We start from the raw sequence: 26,448 nt of genomic DNA, 5'->3' as shown, positions 1-26,448 counted from the left end.
ACTAATTGTAGAAACTGGGTGGCCAGAGGATAAGAGAATCACGTTATTTTACCGAGGTTTACGTGGAGAACTTAAAGATGTCCTGGCCCAAGTTGTAAATCCGCCCCGAGAATGCACAGAATATATAGACTTAGTGGTCCTATTGGATCACAGGCTCCAGAAAAGAAAAGCAGATCGGTCCAGGTTTGTGACCCGGGTGTTGGTCAAGACCCACGCTAACCCCAAGGGAGTAGATGTTTCAGAGCCTATGCAAATTGGTGGGGTTAAAGGACCTTTAACTCAAAAGGAACGTGAAAGGAGGCGGCAATTAAAGTTATGTCTTTATTGTGGGAACTCTGGACACTTTCTACGAGATTGCCCGGCAAAACCGCCCCGAAAGGCGGTAGGGGCCGCTGATAAAAACCTTGAAGACTCTGTTTCGGGAAACGACTCAGCCCGACAAGCGTAGGGGTCCGCTTGCCGAGCTTGAAAGCTAACTCTCAGACCTCGCATTTCATAGTGCCAATGGTTCTCGTAGATCCAGAACAGCCTAAGCATTTGCATGCAATAAAGGCATACATCGATAACGGGGCTATTGGAAATTATGTGGACCGTGAGTTGGTCTCCAGGATTAACCTCCCTCTCCGTCCTAAAACCATCAAAGACGTCATCACCACAGTAGATGGAACTGAAATTGCCTCTGGGCCGGTAACGCATTCCACTACTGGGGTGACTCTTATTGGTCCCGACGGCCATCGGGAGGCAGTTGTGTTTGATGTAATCAAGGCCCCAGTTTCAGGTTATTCTTGGAATTCCTTGGTTAGAGACACATAATCCTCGAATTGATTGGCGAGCTAAGAGAATAACCTTCCCGGATTGTGCACAAACCGGTTATCCAGAAAACCTGAAGATTAATCTAGCATCTGTAACCTCTGCCTCCATGCAATTGCCTCCGGAATACCAAGACTTTCAGGACATCTTCCAAAAGGAACAGGCCAACACGTTACCTCCTCATCGATTGTACGATTGCCAAATCGATCTGGTGCCCGGTGCACAACCCCGTTGTAGCAGGATTTATGCCCTTACCGAACCTGAGAACCTGCATCTGAGACAATATTTGGATCAATACCTCGCCAATGGTTTTATTCGCCCGTCAAAGTCCCCGGCATCCTCGGCTTTGTTCTTCGTGCCTAAAAAGGAAGGCGACCTTAGAACTTGTATCGATTACCGCGCATTGAATCAGATAACGGTTAAAAACCGTTATCCTCTGCCTCTGATCCCTGAACTCCTTGACCAGGTAAAGGACGCTTGCATATACACCAAGTTAGACCTCCGGGGGGCATATCATCTGGTGCGAGTAAAAGAAGGCGACAAATGGAAAACGGCCTTCTGTACTAAGTGTGGATTATTCGAATACCAGGTAATGCCCTTCGGGTTGTGCAATGCGCCTGCTGCCTTCCAATTCTTCATGAATGATGTCCTTCGGGAACTCATCAATGTTTGTGTTGTCGTCTATATCGATGACATTCTAGTGTACTCCTCTTCGGAATCTGATCACAGAAAACACATTAGGGCAGTTCTGGAAAAACTGCGCCAACACAAACTATTTGCTAAACTGGAGAAATGTGTTTTCCATACCACAGAAGTTGAGTTTCTCGGTTTCATCCTGACACCCAAAGGAGTCGAATGGACTCAAGAAAAGTGGATGCCATCCTCAAATGGCCATCACCTAGCTCTGTAAAAGGGGTTCAAAGCAGGCTCGGCTTTGCCAATTTCTATCGCAGGTTTATCCCGGAATTTTCACGCATAGTACAACCCATTACTGCATTCTTGAGGAAAAATAAACGTTTTGAATGGTCTGAAGAACCCGAGCAGCCCTTCCAGGATTTAAAAGCTAAGTTTACCTCCGCACCTATATTAAAACATCCACGTCCAGATCTCCCGTATGTCGTCGAAACTGACGCATCCAGTCTAGCCATGGGAGCAGTTCTGTCTCAAAGAGATCCCGAAACCAACCAACTGCATCCCGTAGCATGTTGGTCCAGAAAATTCTCAGCACCAGAGATTAATTATGCAATCACTGACAAAGAACTGTTAGCCATAAAGTCCGCTTTTAAAGCCTGGCGGCATTACCTGCTTGGCACATGACATACCATCACAGTGATCACTGATCACCGGAATTTACAGTATTTGAAAACCGCCAAGGTTCAGTCATCACGGCAGCTCCGATGGCCTTTGTTTTTCGCTGAATTTGATTTTGTGATACCTATCGACCTGGCTGCAGGAACGGCAAAGCAGGCGCCTTATCCCGAATTGGAATGGGAGAACCTGATACAAACTCAGAACCAGTACCAATAATTCCCGAACAGAGAATTCTAGGCATGACTTCGTTACAGACGCTTGAAGACATTCAAGTCAGAGTGAAACAACTCCTGGACCCTACAGTCCTACAGGATTGCATACAAAAGGGATCAGACTTTACCATAGATAATGGTTTACCTTATTACTAAGGACGCTTATTCCTGCCACACAAGGATTTACATGAACTAGTTATTTCTGGTTATCATGATACATTAATAGAGGGACACCCCGGTATTGCCAAGACAATGGAAAAGGTGAAACGACAATTCTGGTGGCCCTCTTGGCGAAAAGATGTTAAATCTTTTGTGATGTCCTGTGGTGTTTGCGCCCAAAATAAAGGTCAAAAGAAAAGACCAGCCGGTCTCCTCCAACCTCTAGACGTACCGCCAGCACCCTGGCACACCCTATCAATGGATTTTATTACGGACATGCCTCCTTGTTCGGGATATAATACCATTCTGGTAATTGTGGATTTGTTTTCCAAAATGGCCCACTTCATTCCTTTGAAAGGTTTACCTTCAGCTTCTGTCCTAGCCAAAGAATTCCTCGAAAATATTGTTCTGCTACATGGATTCACATCTATACTAATCTCTGACCGGGGAAGCCAATTCATTTCCCACTTCTGGCGCAAATGTTGTCGAATGGCACAAATCGACGTAAGATTATCGACCAGTCACCACCCTCAGACCGATGGTCAGACGGAGAGGACAAATCAGACCCTTGAGCAGTACTTACGGTGTATGTTACAGCAATCTGAAAGCAACTGGAAAGACATTCTTTGGATAGCCGAATACGCATATAATAATTCGGTACACTCTGGAACTGGCCATAGTCCTTTTTATACCTTGTTTGGACATCACCCTCGAACCTCAAACCTCGACTCACCTCAGAACCTCGGAGTGCCCGCAGTAGAACATCTGCATTCTACCATTACCCGAGCCTTCAAAGAGGCAACCACGCATTTACAACAAGCCAAGAGAAAATACAAGGAGAATGCTGACCTACATCGGAGTGAAGCACCTCCGTATCAGATTGGGGATCAAGTGTGGTTAGCTACCAGACATTTACCGCTCAAAGGGCCCCGAACTTTTAACCCAAAATATCTGGGACCTTATTCTATTATGGCAATAATTAACCCAGTAGCGGTTAAACTTGATTTACCAGCTAATATGCGAATTCACCCTGTTTTTCATGTGTCACTTCTGAAACCAGTGGTACCCAGAACCCGACTACTCAAACCTCCAGAACCTATTCAAATAGATGGGGAACCCAAATTCGAAGTGAGGAACATTTTAGATTCAAAAATGTTTAGGTCAAAGCTTTTCTACCTAATTGATTGGAAGGGGTACGGACCTCAGGAGAGGTCGTGGGAACCCAGTGACCATGTGCATGCACCTCCATTAATCAGGAAATTCCACCGACTCTTCCAAGACAAACCAAAACCCCCAGAGGGAACAACCTTGGGAGGGGCTTTGGGGGGGAGTGCTGTCACGATGCCCGCTCCCGGGGAGCCGGCTCAGGCCCTGCGTCCCCGAAAGCGGACATCAAGTCCCCGGGGAAGGTCCCAGCAACCCCTTATAGGGGCCCTTTGGACAGCGTCCTGGCGCCTATGGCGCCAGGCTCATAGAAAATGTCAGTCCTGGCGCCTATGGCGCCAGGCTCATTATGAAAGTGTTTGGGTGCACTTACCTGATGCAGACCATGCTGCAGAACCCCGGCCTCCTTGAGGCCTGAAAGGAACTACTTTACCTGTGGGACTCATTTACCACCAGGGCGTGGTCGGGGAAGGATACATACCTGATTGGAGGAAGGACACATTCTAGGAACTTCTTCCAAGGCTATTTAAACCACACCCGATCAGCCACACGTGCTTCGCGTTGTTCTGCATCTAGCAGCTGGACGCTCACCGTGTCTGCTCCTGCATCCTGACTTCTGCCACGCCTGCCAGCATCCTGAATCACCTGCAAAGGAAGGGAACAAGAGAACAGAAGAAGGAAAAGGCCTTACCTGCTAAATCTGCACCCCGGAGACATTTCGCTGACGATCCTGAAAAGGAAGACATTTATTTTTAAAAGCACATCGCATCGATCGCTGCAGCGCCTCATTCTACTCACCTTACAGGGCGCTTCCATGTTCTGCAGCGACCATCCGGATCCGCAGTCGCGCCCCAGCGCCTAGGAGAAAAAGACAATAACGAAGGTGAGAGAAAGAAGGGAAAAGGGAAGCTAAATCTCCATGTTAAGACTTACCTGCTGGGTCATTCCCTTTTCATTTCGGGTCCGCGCCGCATCCAGGCATTTTCGGACCCCGGCCCCTAAGGGGAAAAAGACATCAGCGTTAATGAGAGAATGAAAAGACATTACCAAGACGCTCATTAAAGACTTACCTGATTTCCACAAGGATTTCACCTCTCATCTCGGGTCGGTGCCTGTTCCCCGGCATTCCGTACCCCGGCCCCTATGGGGAAAAAGACACTAGCATTAGAACATTAATGCATGGACACAAAGGGAACCACTTATCAAAAACTTACCTGGAATCCAAGCAAGTTTGGTTCTCGCCAATCCGAAAATCCAGTGGAGTAACTGGATACCAACGCGCCCCTGCATCAGAAGCAGGATGGAGAGCTCGTCCTTCCAGACCCTAAGGTGAGACGCTACGGGGAAGCACAGAAGGGTTTTGAGGAGGGTGAGAGGGGTAAGTGGGAGGCCGATTGCATTACTCCGCATACAGTTAACCCCCTATTTTCACCTACAGAAGGATACTTCTGCGAGTCAGACAAGCCAGATTTGGGGCCCGGTCCAGTCTGTCTTCCGACCCCTGCGCATCACCTTAGACAAGGTCACAACAGCGCGAACCAGGCCAGCGCCTCCGTGGGAGTCAGGTGAGCGTTACAACTGGGCTAGGCAAAATGTCAAGACCACCGCCAAAATTGTCATACAGTGTGGAGGAATCGCAGACCAGAAACACCAGACTATTGGTCGCTGAAGAGTTCTTCCTACTATTTATAATGCTGTATAAAGGTAACAGACAGAAGGATCCAGAAGCCGGAAGAGGAGTCACACACCCACGACACGCTGGCTGCAGAAACAAGAAAAAGAAGGGTCAGTATGACTGGGTAAATGTCTATCAACCCCACACACTAAACAGAAATGGGGAACCAACCTGATAACGAGTAGAAAACAACACAGGCTGGCAAAAGGTGTTGGGGTGGTAGTTGGTACAATGTCTCAAGAAGAACACCCAGAAGAACACCCAGATGGAAACACCTGAAATCACAACAATATATATATCCTGAATTAACAGAAAACCAAGGGATTGGGCTGAAGTCAAGGAAAAGAAGCGTAAGGTTCTTACCAGTTCTTTTTTTTCGGGAAAGGCTGAAAAATCCAGAGTGCAAAGTACAGATCAAGAGGACCTATCCCGCCGGCACGAGGACGCCTAAGGTAATCCAGTCCAAAGTCCAGGGAAGGTTCAAGGAGCTACCCCTACTGCACAAGGACGCCTAGAGGAAGAAGGAGCACAATCAACAAGCGTCTCTAGTCCATGTGCACCCAGATGGTGCAGCAGAAGGCAGTTAAGCGTGCGTTTGGGAAGGTGAGGGTGAACGTATAGCAATCCGTGAAGCAGGCAGTATCAGCAATGTGTTAAATGTTAAAGGTATTTGTACCGCGCACCGTCACCAACGGAGTTGGTCCCCAGGCGCTCTGGCGGATCTGCAAATGAGAAGGTGGGATGGGTTAGTAGGTGAAGCGGGAATAGGATAGTGAGAGGAGTGGTGTTCTGTTGGCAGCTTCAACTCGGTATACACTCGGTGTTGAGCTTCAGTGCTAGTATCGGATCGATGTCAGTACTCGTGTGCCGTTGGTGTTGCTTATGTGTTGTTGCGGTGTTGTGAAGTGCATGCAGATTGTAGTGCGAGAGATGGTTGTGTGAGGTTTTTGAGTCAGATAAGTCTGCAGAAATGCTGAGTTTTTTGTTAGTTGGTTGTGTGAAGTTTTTTTTTTTCCACTTAGTTTTTATTGAACTTTTCAGCAAACAATAAATCCGCCAGCCAACATCTGGTAATAACCAAAAATTGAACACAACAAAAGTAAAAGCCATTCGTACCCGCTCCCTTACCACCCACCCCCCGCCACGAGCTACCCGGGTTACAAAGAACGAAAAGTACACGAGGATTAGAGTTAGGACACAATACATAGTGAGACTTTTCAGCACGACATTGATGTCGGTTGTGTGAAGTTTAACAGGAGTTGAGATGTCTGTCCTAGTGTGGCGCTCGTCAATCCTCCCAATCTCATCAGGGTGAGCATAATGGGTTACGCCTGGCAGGGTTTGGTTTGTGTGGGGCCCGATCTGTGCTGTTCTAATGCGCTTTGTAAGTGTTCTAGTTGCTCCTCGCTGTTCGTTTCTAGCGAGCTCTGTAGGTGTTCTAATGCTGATGGATTGGTTAATGTGGTTTGGGTGTCTATTCTCCTCCTTGGGTCTTGGGCTGGTGTAGTGGACTCTTCAGACACACTTCTATCTAAATGCATCTGCCGGTCTGGATATGGTCCGTCCAGTACGTACGAGTGGATGAGTCACTTGAGGCTTTCGTCTGGGTCTAAGTATGTGATCAGTCTCTGGAGCCTCCCTTTAGTGGCTATTTCCCATGATATCTTATTGTCTGTCGAGTGGTCAGTTCTTTGGGTTGAGTGTTTGTCCAATTTGAGAGTGGCCGAGGTTGGAGTTATTTTCATCGTTGTTTTAATGTCTGGGCATTCTAGTGCGTCGCTATTGTGGTTATACTGTGAATAGCCATGATTTGAGGAGTTTCCTGAATGCTAGGTGGTTTGTTGTGTTCCGTATATTAGGTCATTCCAGGTTTTAGGTGCCTGGTGAGAGAAAGAGGATCCTCCGAGTTTTTTTCTGTTGTAGGGTTTTGGTTCCAGGCATATGCCGGTGCTTGATCTCAGTGTTCTTGTCGGTTGATGTAGGTGTAGTTTGCCGCTTAGGAATTCTGCGCCTTGTTTGTGTATTGCTCTCTGTGTGATGCACATGGACTTGAACTTTATTAGCTGTTTTAGTGGTAGCCAGTGTAGTATTTTTAGCGTGGGTGTGATGTGTTCTCTTCTGGGTAGCTTGAGGAGGAGTCTGGCTGCTGCATTTTGTATGCGTTGCAGGTTTTTTCAGAAGTCGTTCGGGCATGCCCTGGTATAGGCTATTGGCATAGTCTACTCTGGACATAATCAGAGAGATGATGGTAAGCATTTTGTTGGCGAACGACAGGAACAGGAATGTGCAGGCATATGACAGTACAGTTCAGTAGACAGAGCAATCCGTATAAACAGGCCATGTCAGCAGCGTGCAAGCATATGGCAGTACCGTTCGTAAGGCAGAGCAATCCGTATAAGCAGGCTGGTTGGCATGGAACGGGCAGCAAACAGTGGCAAGACAGGATAATGAACGGTCCGTGAAACAAGCAGAGTCCAAGTCTCTCAGGCTAATAGTGAAATACAGGAACGTAAGGCAATTGCAAGTCAGAGTAATGAAATCAAAGTTAAGGTACAATAACAGAGATCCGATAACAGAACAGTCCCAAAACACTTCAATCAGAAGCGCCGGGCTGTCACAGAGGGCAGTCTTTATTCCCCATGGATCACATGTGTACTAATGTGCGCGGGAGACGTGTAGCGAGGCGCATCCATCAATGCCACGGCAACCGGTAGCGTGAAAGGAACACTGCTCTCCGCTATGATCTGGAAGACAGTGACAACCCAGGTATACGAGCATGGTTTCCCGAGGAACTCAGTGGGGCTGTAGCCCTGTAGATCGAGCCAGCAGGCACCGTAGCAAGCCTCCGCGGGCAGTTAAGCAGATTCCTGACACAAACCCAGATACATGAAGCAGGGTTAAGGCAGGCAAAATGTTGGCCTGGCTGGAGAGAAGCTGCTAGGCAGAAACCTGTGCAGTTCCCTCTGGGACCACTGCAAAAGATTTAGGACTACAGGTGTTTGGAAGTAAACCCACTTGGTAGCAGTCTGTACCACACAGATTCACTTGGTAGATGTGGTTGAGCAGTCAGACTTCCCTCAAGACGAGTTAGGCAGTATACAGAGTATTCAAAATAGGTCAAGAGAACACAGTAGAACAAGTAAACACTGTCCAGGGCTGGGTGTAAAAGAGATATAATTTTTTATTTAAAACCACATCTAGAAAAACACACAGGCACTAATAGTAAGCAATTCAAAAAAACGGTCACTAAAAGATATACACTCCCTTAAAATAATATTAGACAAGTCTTAAGTAAAGCCCCACTTATTTTCAGACAGCAGTGAACGCTTAACGTAGATGGCACTCTAATAGTTCGTTTTAAAAAGGGAGAGAAGAGCAGAGAACAAGTTGAAACAGATCCCAGCACTTTTATCAGAACATAACAAGAGGGGAAGGCAAAGTAAAACCGTGAAGTTAGAGTTCAAGAGCCCAGATCCACTTTCAGAGGATCCAAACGAAATGTGTCCAAGGTCACACGGTTGCAGTGCACAAAAGTCTTGTAAAGGTTCAAAAAGGAGTTGGACCAAAGAAAGGGACCAGTTAGAGGGTCAAGGTGGCCAGCCCAGTCCAGAAGGTTAAGGGGTTATTATTACCTTGTAGCAATCTTTAGAAAGGGAGGCCTGGCGGACACGGTACCTTAAAGTGGTGAGAACGCTCCAGCGGGGGCAGTTGTTCCTGGCAGCGGGTGCAAGTCGGTGCTTCGTCCGGGGGAAGAGAAGATCTCGTCGTGGAGGAAGACAGGAGTCTGTTGCACTGCCAGGGAAGAAACCAGCCGCGGAGTTTCTCAGGTACAAGGAGCGGTCCGGTGATTCGCGGTTCAGTGGTGAGTGGCTATCCGGCTGCCGGGGTGCTTGGCACGGGCAGTTCAACCACAAACCGGGCTGGGGTGCGAAGAAAGAAAGGTAAACTGGTTGTGCCCACCAGTCAGGGGAAGAAGCCTCTCCAGCCGGGAGATCTTCTCTGTCGTCGGGAAGTGGTGAGTCGGTTCTGCAGGGCTCCACCGGTGGTGTCATCGTGGTAGGTCGGCTCAGCTTCTCCCTCGTTGGATTCTCAGGTCCTGTGGCGACTTCTGCAGTTCCAGTCCCCAAAGCCCTGCTTTTATGCAGGAAACCCCCATTCACTCAGCCTAGCTGTCACTCAAACATGCTAAGTGGTGAGCCACTTGGGCCAATCACACAAGAGTGCGACTTGATTTACCAAGGTAACTCAGTCCAGGGTGCCTAAACCCCCTCCTGCACCCCCTGCGGTACCCAGACAGAGTGGCACCACTTTTGGAGGCTTCTGTGGAGAAGCCCGCCAAAAAGTGGAACAAAGGGCTCGACTTGGGTTGGAGTCACAGAAGAGAACACAAGCGCCATTTTAGAATCGAGTCTTGGCAAAAAATACCAACCGCAGAATTAATATTAATTAAATAAACCGGCGGTATGTTCAAGGCTATAAGAATTAAATAATTAAAGTTGGTAGCCTTGAACAATGGGAAAATCCCATAGGAAAATATTTGCGGTCGAATATAAAAAGTATTTCCACTGCCACCAGCCAAAACTCGCTCAGGGGGGACGGAGACGTGCCCCCTCGACTAACAGACCCCGGGGCAATCGAATTGCCCCGACCAGTATGTCCACAATATGATGGTTTGTACTGGTTTCTGTTGATAATTTGGGACTAGTAAAGCCAATGGTGACTTTACATGCCCTGGGAGACAGTAGTCAGTCCCAGGGTATGGAGTCTATGGTGGGGTGTCACTATGACACCCCTGTGTTACTGCACGGAGGGTGCTGTGTAACACGCATAGGAAAAACACATGAGACCCTATGGAGTAAAGGACCCCATAGCCCATAAAACACATTACCAGTCAAAGGAATACCATAAATCATGTCCAAGAGTGGGAGGAAAAGAGTCTCACTCTTGGCAGGAGGAAAAAACAAACTCCAGAAATCCAGCAAAGCTGCTGGGGGACTCACTAGGTTAGGAAATTCAGCCTAAAGAGAGAAATCTCCCTAACAGAAGCGACATGGCGTGTGGACATGTTCGGGTCATACAGAATGCCCAAGGGAGAGAATTGATCGGCGATACAGACATTGTGGGGGCCTTCGCCCAATACTATGAGGCACTCTACAGTCCCTGGATGGGGTATCTGGCTGGCGGGAGGGCCGAACGTGCTGGATCAGGTGTCTCTTCCAAAGCTCACCGGTCAGCAGTCTCTGGGAATGGAGGCAGACATATTGGAGGAAGATATCTCCACTGCACTCGTGCAGCTACAGACGGGTAAAGCGCCAGGACCCAACGGCTTATAGGTGGAGGTGTGGAAGTGACTGGGGGAGCGGGTGGTCGGCCCTCTGCATCGCCTCTCTATGCAGTCCATGCAGGATGGATGCCTTCCTCCTGATCTCAGAATGCTCAGCATAGTGGTTCTCCCTAAGCCTGGTAAACCCGCAGAGTAGTGTGCTTCCGATATCTTTGATAGACATAGAGAGGCCAAGATCCTCATCCGGGTTCTGGCTAACCGCTTGTTGGGGGTAATTGGCTCTTTGGTACATCTGGACCAGTGTGGGTTCATGGCTTCCAGATCTACGCGGGTGAACCTGCGCAGGGTGCAACTCGCCATAAACCTGGCCGCCGAGACGCCGGATCCACAGGTTCTCCATGCAATAGACTTTGAAAAGGCATTCGACTCTGAGGTGGGACTCGCTTTGGGAGATCATGAATCACATCGGGTTTGGGGGGGAACTTCCTGTCCTGGGTCTGCCTGCTCTACACTTCTCCTGAGGCAGCAATTAGAGTGAACAGAGTCACTCCTAGGACCTTCGCCCACGGCCAGGGCACGAGGCAGGGTTGTCCCCTTTCCCCACTGTTATTCACACTGGCCATTGAGCCACAGGCGATACAGCTCAGGGAGAACCCGGAATGGGTGGGATTCAATTGGCCCTGTGGGGGGAGGGTGGAGGGCACAGGGTCTTACTCTACACCGATGACCTTCTAATCTACATGAGCAACCCAGGTTGCCTCGTGCCCGGCAGTGGCCCGTATATTAAGGGCATACCAAAGCCTTAGCTGGCTTAAAATCAATTGGCAAAAGTCTGTTCTTTTCCCGGTACAGGGGGGCATAAAAGCAATCCCACAGGAATGCCCGTACGTAATAGCGACCTCAGGCGTGAACTACCTAGGCATTCACCTGAGCCTGAGCATACCTGACTTCTCCTAGCTTAATCGCTCCCCCATGGTGAATAGGTTTGCGCTGGATATAACACACTGGCAAACGCTCCCACTGACTTTGTGGAGCAAGGCGGCTCTCTTTAAAATGCTAACACTTCCCAAATTTCTTTATGTCCTGCAGAACGGCACGCTCCCAATCCCTAGACCCGTTTTTGCGGAAATTTAGGGATCCTTGCACAGGCTATTATGGGGAGGGAAGCAGCCACAGGTGGCAATGAGGACATTGCAACTGTCAGTGTGGGAAGGGGGCATAGGTTTGCCCAATCTTCAAAGGTACTACTGAGCTGCAGTGTTAGAGGTCGTAAAAGGTTGGTTGCATAGGGACCTGACATTGCCTCACATTGCGATTGAGCATAAAAGAATGATGGGTCGGACACCTAGACATGTATTGTATGGTGGGGCAAAGAGCAGAGGGGCTTGACCTGGGTTGACATGGTACACATGCCCGGTATAAGTGGAAGCGCCTCAGGACATTGGGTGAGGGGAAAACCGACCCTAGACCAGTCCATCTGGTACAATGCACACCTGACTGAGGTGCTGAAGATGGGGCATCTTGGGAGCTGGGAAGCGAAAGGGATAGCTATACTAGCAGATGTGGTGCATGAGGGAAGACTTTGCTCCTTTGAGGATGTGCTGGGAAAACGTGGCCTGCCAGAAAGGGAACGATTCAGTCATATGAAAACAGCGCATGCTATGGGCGCCCAGTTCCACTCCCTGAAAATGATCCTGAAGAATTTACCTTTGAAGGCTAACTTGTAAGCAGCAGGCGTCCCCTCTGATGTAATGTCCAAACGCTAACAGGTGCTTACTGCATTCAGTGACAAGGAATTGTCCCGCCTGAGAGAGAGGAGGGAGGTTGGAATCGGAGGAGTGGGTGGAGGCTCTAATATTTCCAAAGTAAGTGGGCATTGCAGCCAGACTGCGGCTAACACAGAAGAGGTACTGTGAGGAGAAGAGGGAGAAAGGGGTTTGACCATAACAGAGACTCAAATGAGAAGTTCAAGGGATGACTAGAGGTCCTGAGAATGCTATCTGGCATCAAGGAGAGGCAGTAAGAAGTGAAGAGACAAAGGAAGCCAGTGGTAGTGAATGGAGCCCTAGGTATCAGACACCAAAACCCATTTCAGAAGTAGGAGATCAGGAGATCGTAATGCTGCAGAAGAGAGCTGAAGAAATGTACCCACCCCCTGCACTTGGCACCTATGCAGTGTGGTGCATACAACTTGTACCAGACGGGAAAGGGTAGGAAATGGCAGTCTAGCACCAGCCTCCAAGATGAAGGCAATGAAAACGTGCAAGAGGAAAATGGATGAGACAGAGACGCGCAAGGAACTTGAGAAGAAGGGTAACTTGAGGACATCCAATGAGAGTGAGGACCCTGTGGAGGGGGGGCGCCTAATGTCACCAGAGACACAGGCAAAGAGTCGGCAGCGGCAAAGCACTACTGAGAAATTGAGTGTAACAAGCACTACTAAAACCTAGTACTTTATGTTTGATGTATAATATTTACAAGAACCTCTTGTTAAAACATAAAATTCATCAGAATACATATGTAATTAATGAAAACCACAGTGTTCATAAGTCACAAATGTCATGAAGCACAATTCCAGATTCCTAGCTAACAATAAGAACATAACTGCAACAAGGAGAGCTACCTACTGGAACTTGAACTGCAAGATTCCTAAGCCAATATAAAGTGTAATAATGAGAAAGAGTTGATGGCTGGAACCTGAAGAAACAGTTTCTAGAGCCCATTGTAAAGTGTGTGAAAGGAGAAAGTTATTTATTTACGTTTTTAGTTCTATTTATAACTAAAAACAATTAAAAGATCAAATTCTCAGAATGCAGATATAATTAATGAAAACCACAGTGAAATAAAATCACAAATGTCATGAAGCACAATTCAATAATGTGAAAAAGTCCCAAGTACAGAGGCAGCACACATCTTATACAATTTTAACTGCAAAGATCAAACTTCACACTTGCAAAAAACAGTTATGCCTGCCCCCTCCCCAAGGATCCTACCAGCATTCAAACACATTATATATGCAATGAAATCCAAATGTCCTTAGGTGAAGCCACATTTAAAGTGAGCTTGCAATAGGCTTCCTATTGGTCCCTACAAAATTATATGTCCTTTAGCCAAACAATCGTATTCGGAAGTGGGCTTTGCAATCAGGACCAGCACAATATCAGATAAGCACCATCGGCAGTAACACAAACCTCCTGTAGCCTTTAAAGCACAGCAACCCAACCATGGGAGTTCTACCAATGGATGCCACAATCATCTCACTGGTGATTGCAAATGTTTTGTTGAAAAAGCTAACAGGGGGTATGGATCAGACGTGGTGGTTAATGTTTGGTTCAGGGCTTCAAATCTTCCAATCTGACTGGAAACACCTGGCCAGAATGTGTGAATTTGAACAGGGGGATAGTAAATATGATGCATACAAATGAGGCCAAGTAGTTTGAAGCTAAGTTTGAAGGAGACTCAGTTTGTCTCCTGACAAACATACATTCACAAACTCCAGATCTTGATCCCATCTATTTCTGGGTAGTGCATATCCAGGTTTAATTATATATGTTGGAGTTATGCAGGTGACTTTGTCACAGAAGGTACTTATACTACCTGCACCTTGCCAAGGCAGGAAGTACAATCACTCTGCTTGTAAACTCCCTTTTGTGGTTTAGAAACCAATCCATGGGATATTCACCTGTAGTTTGATACCTCCTTCCCCCATTCAACACCCTCTTGAACTCTGAGATCTCAACTCCTTCTCATCGTTTGTCCCAGTCCTCCCTGTACTACTCATCAGTTTGGCTATTTCAACCACCTCGCTTTCCAAAACTGCAACTCCCTACCCCCTGACATTACGTCTATCCCTATTCTCCCTGGCTTCAAGACTCCCATAGAAAGACACCTCCTTTTCCTGGGAGGAGAGCCAAGCTGTCTGGTGATATCAACCTACCTTCCTGCATGACTCCCCCATAGTACCCTTTCACCTGTACATAGTTGGGAACCCTGCAAATGTAAGAGACGTAAAAACTCAAATTTCTAATTCTGTAATTGTCTCCAAAGATTCATGGGTAAATATATTTACAACTAATATAACATCAATAGTAAAAAAAAACAAAATAGAGATTGCTCATTCTCATTACTTTATTTTCATGGCATTATTAAAGTTCAAAGGCCGGTTACTAGCTAATTCACTCAATTTCTTTCTTTGTATTAGCAATTTCAAAAGGAACACATATTGTCAAACGAAAATCCCTTTCTTTAGGAAGGTGCACAGCACGAAACATATATAGGTAATGTGCAGGTAACAATTAGTTTCAGTTGTAAAAGAATAGACTAGGATACATTTTGGAATCTGTAATAATCTGCACAGATATAAGAGGCTCCTTGCACAAAGAATCTGAAAAATTGCCCTGTAATACTTAACGTAATCCTGTAACATGTATCTGTACCCATGTGCCAGTGCCCCTTCTTCCTTGCTGTCCATCTAACTTCCTGCATCGCTTCTACCAACGTAAGGTGTCTATCATTGAGACTGCACCAGTCAGCCACGTGTGCTCATGTACAGACTTTCTTCTTAAAGCTCTCCTCCCATTCCATATAATTACAAATAACTAAAAATAAATACAGTTACAACTCACACAACAATGCTGCATGCTGTTACACAAATAGGTTAATGGTAGCTGTGGTTGCTAAATAGATTGGTTAGTTCTTAAAAATGCAGGTTCTCTGTCACTATTGAAGACCTCTTGATCTGCAAACACCTTATTTTTTTTTTTTTTAAACTTCTTTTTATTATAAGCGTGGCAGCAAAACACAGGCGAACAGCGCCAGGTAAAACATTGTAAAAGAACAGTATACATAGCATTGGTATGCAGATGTTACTTCACATTTCGAACAATCAAAGAGCAAAAAGCAGTGAGATCTTGTAGGAGGGTATCGGGGAGCTATGACTGAGCTGAGGACCCAGGCTGGCCAGGGGAAACCGGAGAAGGAGGGGAGGTCTGAGTCACGGCCAGGTCTAAGATATAAGAGCGGAATCGAAACCAAATATTTCTCGGTCTGGAATGTGTGGGTTGTAGGTGGGACCAGGCCTCTTCCGCATCAGAGGCCCATGTGACCGCCCTCAACCATTGGGCATGTGTAGGAGGGAAGGGGCGAAGCCAACAGAGCAGGATAGAGCGCACCGCGAGGAGGAGGCAAAGACCAGCTAGTTTCTTGGAGTCTCGGGGGAGGCCCGGGAGATCGTGGAAGAGACATACCAGCGGGGAGAGAGCAATGGGGTGGTCCGTCACGGTGGATACAGTCGAGCAGACGGCCTCCCAGAACTGGGCCAGGCGAGGGCAAGACCAGATCATATGGATATAGTCAGCCTCATCCCGACCACATCTGGGGCAGTTGGCAGGGTAGTCGGCCGACATACGATGTAGTCTGATCGGGGTATAGTGGAATCTGTGAAGAACTTTGAATTGGATAAGTTTGAACCGAGAGTTGAAAGAAACCCGTTGTGTGCGGTCGCATAGATGGGTCCAACGATCATCGGACATCTCCACACCAAGGTCCGCCTCCCAGGCGAGTTTCAGTTTGGTGAAGTCTGGAATCGATCTGGACTGCAGCATGGTGTATAGCCTAGAGATCTTGCCCCTCCTAGGGGTGGGAGAAGTGAGCTCGTCAATAGCAGGGTCATCAGGCGGTATTGCGGGGAATGTTTGGTAGTGTCGTTTAAGGGTCTTTCGAAGGGATGCGTATTGGAGCCATACGCTCTGGCCCCTTCTCAGGGGTAGGGGGAGGTCAGACCATTCGACGAATATACCCTGGTCGAACACGTCGCGTAGCAGTTCGAAGCCCAGGTCCGCCCATCGGCGCACTGCTACCAATGGGACCCGCGGGACCCCGGGGAGAAAGTTCCACAGTGGAAGATTACCGTGGAAGGCGTAGGCAGTCCCCAACAGACTCCACGTTTTTGCCAGTGCAACGGCTGTGCAGGTAACCGGGCTCTGCGAGTTCCGAGTCAAGGGGGCGGGTTGTAGCACCAGGGAGCGGATGTCTCGGTCAGCTACTGCGAGCCTCTCAAGTCGGACATGCGGGGCAGGATCCGTGGTATCAAACCAATAGGAGGTATATTGGATTTGTGACGCCATCCAGTATTTAAGAAAGTTAGGGGCACCGAAGCCCCCGTAAGACATGGGGGTGGAGAGGGTCCCGATTTTAAGACGAACCGCACCCGAGTGCCAAAGAAAGGAGTTCACGGTGCAGTCTAATTCGCGGAAAAAGCCCGCCCCCGGCCATAAGGGAACATTAGCGAACCTATAGAGCAGTTGGGGTAATACTACCATCTTCAACAGGCCAATTCTGCCAGCCAGAGATATTGGGAGCTTGTCCCAGACCTGAATCTTGGCTGTCAAGTGCGTGAGGTATTTCTGGTAGTTTTCGTGGAATGTCCGCTCGTGTTGGCGAGTCACCACCGTCCCAAGGTACGTAAATGTGTCTTGAGCCCAAGTGAAACCGAAGGCATCAGGGAAGTGAGAGGTGCATTCCGTGAGCGGAAAAAGGGTAGATTTCGAACAGTTCACTTTAAGGCCAGAGATCCGGCCGAAGCGACTAATGTCTGCAAGTATAGGGGGTAAGTTGGCCGAGGGAGAGCGCACAAACAGCAAGGCATCATCTGCATAGAGGGACACTATGTCTGTGTGTCCCGCGGAGCGGAGACCCTTGTCGGCATGACGTTGGCGGAGCATGTCGGCGAACGGCTCGATTGCTATCGCAAAGATCAGGGGAGAAAAGGGACATCCCTGTCTCGTTCCCCTGGCGATCTTGAAAAGGGGAGAGTATCGGTCCACCGTACTGACCCTGGCAACCGGTTCAGAGTAAAGCAGTCTGATCCAGGAGATAAAAGAGGGGCCGAATTTACAGCACTCAAGGACTCGCCATAAATACTTCCATGAGACCGAGTCGAATGCCTTTTGCATGTCAAGGGCAACAGCCACAGCGTGTGTGTCGGGGCTGATTCTATCAATAATGTTGAATAGCCGCCTCAAGTTCAGAGAAGTGGAGCGACCTGGGATAAAACCGGCCTGATCTGGATGGATAATAGATGGCAGAAGGGGAGCCAGCCGGAGAGCCAGAGCCTTGGCAAATATTTTGACATCGCAGTTTATGAGGGACAGTGGGCGATACGAGCCGCACTGTGAAGGGGGTTTGCCGGGTTTAAGTAGCACAGCAATCGTGGCTTCACGGAGAGAAGGAGGAAGTGCCCCAGCCCCAACAGATTCCTCCCAGAGAGCCAGCAAATGGGGAATCAGTTGTGCCTTGAAGCGTTTGTAGAACTCGACTGGAATACCGTCCGAGCCAGGTGTGCGGCCCGAGGATAGGGAGTCAATTGCGGTCGAGAGCTCCTCCCGTGTGAGTGGGGAGTCGAGGGAGCCCGCGGCCTCCGGGGATAGGGTCGATAGAGGAAGGGTATCGAGAAAGGAGTCAATCTCCGCCAACGAGACTTCATCGGCATTGGAGTACAAAGATTCATAGAAGGTGAAGAATTCCCTATTGATCTCTTGTGAAGAGACCGCCATGGAACCGTCAGATCTCTCAACCCCGAGGATGTGCGGGGGCCCCGTCTCACGCCGGATCAACCTAGCGAGGAAGCGGCCGGGGCGTTCCCCCTCCCCGTACCTCCTAGCCACACCAGGGTTATCGAGGAACCTCTGCTCGCGGTCCGCAAGAGAGCGGAAGTTATCCAGTTCCTCCCCAATGCTAGCGAGGTTGCCCGGAGTGGAGTGTAGTGAGCATGTGGCTTCCAGAGATGAAAGTCTGGATTCGCTGGCGGCGAGGTCTCTGCGGATTGACTTAAGGACCCAGCTTTCCTTAGACAGCGCAATCCCTCTAGTGTAAGCCTTGAATGATTCCCATAGGGTTGCGTGGGACGTTACCGAGCCCATATTGGTCTCGAAGTACTCCTCAATCGACAGTTCAAGTTCGGTACAAAACTCAGGGTCCAGCAGGGAAAGGGGTTTTAATTTCCAGTGTCGGGAGCGGGCGGGATCGGGGCCCCAGTCTACTGTAATGGTGACAGGAGAGTGGTCAGAGAAGGTTCTCGGAAGGATCGTTAGTTGTGTTACATTCTTGACTAGTATGTTAGAAATCACCCACCTATCAATACGAGAATAGGAGTCGTGAACCGAGGAGTAAAAGGAGTAGATGCGGGAATCCGGGTAGAAGAACCTCCACGCGTCCACCATGGCCAGACGGGGAAGGGAGGAAAGTGCCGCATAGGCCGCCCTGGAGAGGTGACGGGGCCTGGAGCCCGATCTATCCAGGGCTATATCGAAGATCGTGTTAAAATCCCCTCCCCAGAGGATTGGAACAAGGGGGAAGCCATCGAGAAGGGAGGTGACCTGCACATAAAATTCCGGGTCGTCAAGGTTAGGGCCATAGATATTCAGGAGGATCACTTCCTTATGGTGCAGCATGGCGTGAAGAAGTACATATCTACCCTGGGGGTCGATTTTCGAGGAGATGAGGGAAAAGTGGAGGCTCCTATGAATGAGGGTCATGACTCCTCGGCTCTGGGAAGAATAATCAGTGAAAAACCGGTGAGGACCCCAGGATTTGGCGAAGCGCATGCAGTGTATAGTACGAGCATGAGTCTCCTGAAGGAAGAGAATCTTGGATCGGTGGCGTTCGGCCTGCAGCTGGAGCTGTCTCATCTTCCTATAGTTCCCCAGACCTCGCACATTCCAGCTCATAAAGGTCAGGGCACTCTCAGTCACAGTATGGCGGTATTAAGAATAAAGCTGAATGTCGGGGACCGAGAGGTCAAATTAACAGTTCCACAGGAGCATATCACAAATGCCCCAGCACAGTTCGCCTTCGCTGCCATCGCCATTTTTCCAATAACAAAAACCCAAACAACCCCAACATACCCCACCCCCACCCACACCCCCCTCCCAATCAGAGGGATGACCAGCCCATCCCTTAGTAAACAAAACAAAAGCAGAGGCATCATCGCCTGGGGGTCTGAAGGCCCGACTGGCCGTAACGCTCCGGGTTGCAGCAGAGCAAATAGTGCATGGGAAGCCCGTGACGGATGAGAGATGCATATTAGACAAAGTTCTCGCCAAGGGAACAGCGGGCGAACACCAAGGTCGAGCTGAACAAGCAGGTTGCGGGAGAAAGGATTGGCATGGTCCCAGTTCCGGGGGGGCGAGTGGACCATACGCCTCCCATCGGGGACCAAGGATCACCGCTGTGCCGAGATCAGAGGGAGGGGATCAGCCAGGGAAGTGTTCATCGATGAACTTGGAAGCCTCTTCCGGGATAGTGAAGAACAGCACCTGATTGGAGTACTCTATGCGAAGCTTGGCAGGGTAGAGCATAGCGTATTTTATGGAGTGGTCTCGCAACCTGCGTTTCACCGCCTGGAAGGTCTTGCGTTCCCGCTGGACCGCAGTCGAGAAGTCGGGATAGAGGTGGATCCTTGCGCCACCCAGAAGTAGCTCACCTTTGAGTCTCGCAGCCCTGAGGAGGGCGTCCCGATCGCGGTAATTTAGTACGCGGGCTATGATGGGTCGAGGAGGGGCACCAGGTCTTGGTTTCGCCACCAGGGCGCGGTGGGCCCGTTCAATTGCGAAGTGTGGAGAAAGCTCAGGCTCGTCAAGAAGCGACAGGAGTGTGCGTTGAACAAAGTCTTCCATAGGCTCGTGGATTTCGTCCTCAGGAACCCCGATGATGCGGAGATTATTGCGCCTCGAGCGGGATTCCAAATCCTCGTTCTTCTTTTCCACCTCCGTGACTCGGCTGGAGAGAGCGCCGACCTCGGCGCGAAGAGCCCCCAGCGCATCCTCCGCAGAGCCCACCCGTGTCTCGACCTCTAACACACGGCCATCCGTCCTCTCAATGTGGGCCTTAATAGAGGATATGGTGCCGGTCATGTCATCAAGTTTGGAGTGGAGAGCGGTAAATCCCTCACGCATGAGATCAATCATATTTCGGGAATCCGGGGATGTGTCGAGGGGGGCGTCGGAGACCGACTCGGAGGCCTCTTCAGGTGGCCTTGCCGCAGCTCTCGCAAACATATTGATGGAGCTCTGTTTCCTTGCACCTCCCTTGGTCATCCTGTCTTATGAGTGTGTCAGGTGAAGAGAAGGGGGAGAGATGAGAGCCAAATATTAGTGCCAAGGAGCGTCCTCCGGAATATAGGGGCCAATCCGTGTTCCGGGGTAATGTAGACACAGAGCAACAAGCGAGCACACCTTGAGGCCGGAGTGGAGGTTGTGGCCCCTCTAAGACAGGAGAGTGGATGTCGCCGTGATAGGCCCAGGCGCGCACCGGTGAAATGGCGTACAGTGGCCGGGGCGCGGTGTAGGGAGTCCAGCGGAGGCAGCTCCAAGGAATGTTCAACAGCGCCTCAGCCCCAGGACGCCTGCAGCCCGGGGGGAAATGGAGCACGGTCCAGCGGGTCACAGTGGTTGGGTAGAAGCAGCAGGAGTCAGCGGCATGAAGAGAGAGGCAGGGGGGCGGGAGGGGACAGCAGCGCCGGTACTAGGGAGGCACCCGCAGGGTGTGATGGGTGCGGGCCGACCCGCCAGAGTCACAGCAGTCAGGCGCAGTCCCCTCCCCGCGCTCCCCCCACCCCCAAGCCGCCACAAAGTTGAAGTGGCCCCTCGGGGCCCGGACCAATTGCACGGGGCAGGTCGGCTCCCGCGCCAGTCAGGAGAAGAGGTGGTGGTCCAAGTGGTCACAGCCAGGCACAGTAATCTGGCGTCCCTCGCCTGGTCACAGCCGGACCCAGCAATCTGGCGTCCCTCGCCGGGCAGGTGCCCCTCACCCTCACGGTCCGCAGCGCCGCGGCCCCAGGGCGAAGGAGGGCCGACGCTGTCGGAGCCGCGGGTCGAGGAGGGCGGAAGGCCGTAGCCGCAGGGCTGGGAGGAGGACGCAGGAGTTAGCAGCGTAGAGAGAGAGGCCGGGGGGCGGGAGGGGACCGCAGCGCCGGCACACGGGAGGCACCCGCAGGGTATGGAGGATGCGGGCCGGCCCGCCAGAATCACTGTAGTCAGGTGCAGTCCCCTCCCCGCTCTCCCCCTACCTCCAAGCAGCCACCAAGTTGATGCGTCTCTCGCCGGGCGGGCGCCCCTCCCCCAAGCGGCCCGCAGCGCCGCGGCCTCAGGTCGAAGGCGGGCCGACGCTGTCGGAGCCGCGGTTCGGGGAGGGCGGAAGGCCGCAGCCGCAGGGTAGGAAGAAGGGCGTAGCTCCGTCCGCGGGGTTCGCAGCGGCTGCAAACCGCGTCCGGTTGCGGTAGAAGTGTTCCCGCAGGATCGGGTGCAGAGGGCAGGTCCGTAGATGGCGTCGGGCAGAAGAGAGCAGGATCGAACGCTCTGCCGGCCCGGAGCACCACGTTTAGGCGGCCATCTTGATCGCCGCGCAACAGCGCCCCTTGCAAACACCTTATTAAACATCATTCACAAAGGTGGCAAACTCACTTCCACAAGAATCATATCTTTTTGGACGCCAAGTAACTATCTGACTATACATATATCTTTAAAAAATCCCACTGCTCTAAATTGCTGCTGCAAAATTAGTATTTAAATTGGAAGTTAAGGGATTGTACAAATTTGAAGCTTAAAGTCTGTGACTGTAAACTATGACTTGACAATTGCATCTCTCTAGCCACATAAGACCAAGGGCTTCCTGCAGCCTTGATCAGCAAATCACAAAATCCAAACAGACTGGGCTCACCTTTAGAGCACAATGAACACATATGTGCAGTGTTTTAGACCAATATGCTATGAGCATCCATCAGTAGCTTCACCAGTGGATAAGATCGTTAAAAAAGTGAAGTTGCAAAGATTATTTGATGGTCATCAAGCACATTTTTATTGCAAAGCCCAATTTCTGACATGTTTGAGGCAAACACTGCAAGGTATATCCTAACTGCAAACAACTATGTCAACATTTAGCAATCAAAACACACACATTTCTTCAAAAAAACATTTGTATTTAAATTGCCAAAAACAGTAGCTTACCTCATGATGACAGGCACAAATGGTGCCATACTGAGAGCAGAGTATGTGCCGTCCATTGGAGAAGGATACAGCTTACCCAGGATAAGAAGCAGAAGGAACAAACTTGGATGCAGTTTCAACTCACCAGTGTCACTAGATTAAAACATGTTTGCGTGTCAGATAGTTCAGTACAAAATCATACGTTTTCGAAGATATAGAGTGACCATTGCAAACTGACACCCAGGGCTCCAGGCAAGTGGTGTAGCTGCCTATGTTACAACAAAATCAGCCACTAATCCAACATAAAACTAGGCGTCAACAAGTACACATGCGCTTGACCCTTTAATACCACATGAACTGATCAGGCGATGATTTCAGAAAAGAGCAGCATCTTCTACAAAGAGGACCTTTGCTATAGCGCGGCCCGATGTGAAGATGGCCCACATGACTAAAATGCTTCTGTTCATCTACAGAAATTCGTAGCTTCAAAGAATATTTGAATTTCAAATCAAATTGGAAATAGAATACAGCAATTTACAGAAGGCACCTGGCTTTACTACAGTAGCTAGGATATACATTCATCAGGCCTTGATTATATGTCTAATGATGGATTTCGTTTTTTGCTCAAATTTGTTTTCTCACATTTTGTTTGTTTGAATTGTTTTTTATAGAAAGCATGGGCAGACACTGCCACAATCCACCCACGACTTGCCAACCTCAACGATACTGCCTAACCCCAACTCACCATCTACATTTTTTGGGGACAATTAGAGCAAAATGATTCTAACACAAATGAATATAACAAAATTAAAAAAAACTATTAATTAAAATACTTCCCAGCCCTCGCTGGCCCAATACAAACAGAACAGATTGTAAAATGAAGCACAGAACTCAAAGCCCACTTTCGACAGCTTGAACCTAGACCATCCATGAAAGACCTTGCTGCTGCCATCTCTATTACTATGAACCACTTTCATCTTAGCTGATTAAGCTATGCTTGCCACCATCCCTCTATTTGCTCCTGATCTGCACTGTGTTCCCTTGTCTGGCTAGCAAACCGCTCCTCTAGTCTGGAAACGGCAAAATCCACATTCCATGATGACAAAGATCCTTTTGTATTGCTGCAGCCCCGAATATGGGCCCCTTAACTCCTGGGTGGGGTGGTAACCCAATGAAACAGCGCACCCTCAAGCCTAAACTTTCTGTAACCTGGTACACTCAAGAACTCGAATTCAACAAAAGAACTACCAGAAAACAAGAAAAGAGTTAGAAAGAATCCTGCAGCGCATCTGACCTCGCCCTGCTCAAGGAACTCTGTGCTACATTCAGATGACCGATCACCACTGCCAAGGTCAACTGCTACCAAAACACCATACCCAAGGCCAACAATAAAAGCAGAGTCCTCTTCAAAGTCATCAAGCATTCCATCAACCTGTTGCAGTCCGATCAACCAGTAGTGCACTCCATCGAACAATCCACCGCTTTCAACTCTTTCATCATCAAGATAACCATGATCCACGAACTGACAGCACACTGCATATCCTATCTTGCAAAATAACTAATTGGACAACTTTCAAGGCACAATACCTCACTGCCAGCATTGCATCCCTCAAAGCCACATCGAACGAGGATGACCTCTGCCCTGCCTGCATATACTATAAACACTTCCGACTGAGGCATTTCTCCCTTACCTGGCAATCATCAACAGCTCCCTAACTCAAGGGACCTTCTCTTCAACCCTCGTGTCAAGTGAGAAGGCATGATGAAGAAAGACACAGACAACAGATTCAAATGTGTACTCAAAGTAAGTTTATTTAACTTAAAATGCAGGGTGGAGTAAGGCCTAACTTGTCCTATGCTAAGGTGGGATTTCCCTACCTACAGAAAACTGATGATAGTCTTTGTCAGGATGTGCAACCTAAGTCTCTGTCTGTGTCCAAAACCTATACTTGTCCTCACAACTAACTGTATACAATGTATAGGGATGTGATCCTCAAAAAAATAGTGTTCAAAAGAAAGTTCAGAGCTTCTTCCCCAAGTTCAAACCTTCTTATTTCCAAAAATAACAGTTCCTTGGGACATCTCCCAATTCAGGGTTCCTTTCCCGAAGAGTGCAAACTTCCAGCTTTCCAGAAATAAAAGTTCCTTGGGACACTTCCCAAGTCGGGGTTCCTTTCCCCAAGAGTTCAAAACTTCCAGCTTTCAAAATCAACACAGTTCTGTTTCTTAACATCAGTTTCACACACAAAGACGTGGCAACACATAAGCTTGACTTCAAATATGCTTTATTTGGCTTTTTCCAAATAGGGCACTCGTTCCAGGCACAGTTGTCGGACCACACGATCCACGCATTACAGGTCACGCAACCAAACCCCTTCTTACTGCTGTGAGAAGCCTGAAGCTACTTGCACATCTACTTCCCTGGCATCCTCTGCTCAGGTGGCCAGGGAAGGGCCATCGCTCTTGGATGCCGACCCTGGGGTTGAACAAGCGACGGAGGATCACTTAAGTGGAGGGTCCTTCGGGATTGGAGAGAGGGTGCCTGATGGCGAGACATGGCATCAATCCTTTCCTGATATTGACCTACCCTATGCTCCCTTAGCCTTTATGGGCTATTGTCAGTCTTATTCCATCATCTCCTGCAAATTCCCTTTGAGTATGGGGACGAAGAATAGGCAACTAGGAGCAATGCAGATATCCTGTTGTAAAAACAACTCTGGTACTTTGATGAGGAAGAGAGGTTTAGATGCATATAGCCATGAAGATCAGGTATGTCATGCTAATCCGTTTTCACAAGGTCAGGCAATTAGGAATGATTAATTTCACCCGAAATCCATCAAAAATCAGGGAACATAAAAAAGGTGGCATTCCAAAGGAGGAAGAGAAAGGTTCGAGGAGTACGAGTGCTAAAGAAGGTGCAGAACGACTGAGACTATGTAACATAAACTTGTCCTAATAGGGTTGTATGAGAGCACAGTAATGTAGATCCATTTTTTATGATTCGACACTCAATGTCTCCAAGTTACCAGCATGGTTAGCAACAATGAAATACATAATAACAAATAATGTATTTCATTGTTGCTAACAATGCTGGTAACTTGAAGACATTGAGTGTCGACTAATAAAAAATGAATACACATTACTGTGCTCTCAAACAAACCTATTAGGACAACTTTATGTTATATAGTGTCCTCATCCAAGGTCATGATATTGTGGGTATTCCCTCTAGTTAAATACGCAGGAGGACTGGAGAACCTAAGAAATGCTGTGCCAAGGGGACAAAAAGCCAAAGCACCAACACACCAACAAGGTTCCTGGGAGTCCCAGCCAGAGTGCAGTGCTGGACGGGGAACCCTTGTCAGGAAGGCAGAGAGCGACCGATACGAAAGTCGGAGGCAGAGTCCAGCACGAAGTCCGGGACACGCAGAAGGAAGCACCCAGCGAAGCAGAGTTGCAACTCCATTAAGTGTCAGAGGACACTCTAGACACCGGACCCCTCTGGGAGGGGCTGTTGAGCCTGAGACTTGTAATCCTGAATGCTGAACGCAATGAAAAGCTGAATGCTTGCAATCTTGAATACTGAACGTAACAAAAAGCAGAATATTTGCAAATATTGAATTCTGAAAGAAAGGAGATGAGAGGGGCTAACTGACTTTTGGCAAGAGCGGCTGCATGAACCCACACAACAGAAATTGTAAAACGCCATCATTTCCACAGAGTCACCTCCAGAGTAAAGTGAAAGACTTGAATTTGCAAAACATTAAAAATCTGCTATGGAAAACATACGGCTGTGTGACCTGTGATGGGTGGACCATGCGGTCTGACAACTGTGCCTGGACCATTATGTTTCCT

The 26,448-nt window shown here is 48.9% G+C and overlaps 1 protein-coding gene across 3 annotated transcripts in view; it reads right to left on the bottom strand.

The window, feature by feature from the left end:
- THADA (THADA armadillo repeat containing) overlaps positions 1-26,448 on the bottom strand; it is a 2,999,906-nt gene that overhangs the window by 1,090,124 nt on the left and 1,883,334 nt on the right. For all 3 annotated transcript variants that reach the window (XM_069608464.1, XM_069608463.1, XM_069608465.1), the window contains exon 28: positions 22,618-22,749. In XM_069608464.1, coding sequence (XP_069464565.1) covers positions 22,618-22,749 — 132 coding nt within the window. The remainder of the gene's footprint in view (positions 1-22,617; positions 22,750-26,448) is intronic.

Source organism: Ambystoma mexicanum, chromosome 4q, assembly GCF_040938575.1.
Source record: "Ambystoma mexicanum isolate Mex_15411 chromosome 4q, UKY_AmexF1_1, whole genome shotgun sequence".
Classification (NCBI taxonomy): Eukaryota; Metazoa; Chordata; class Amphibia; order Caudata; family Ambystomatidae; genus Ambystoma; species Ambystoma mexicanum.
Note: the sequence above shows the minus strand (reverse complement) of the source record. Positions and strands in the feature narration are given on the sequence as shown.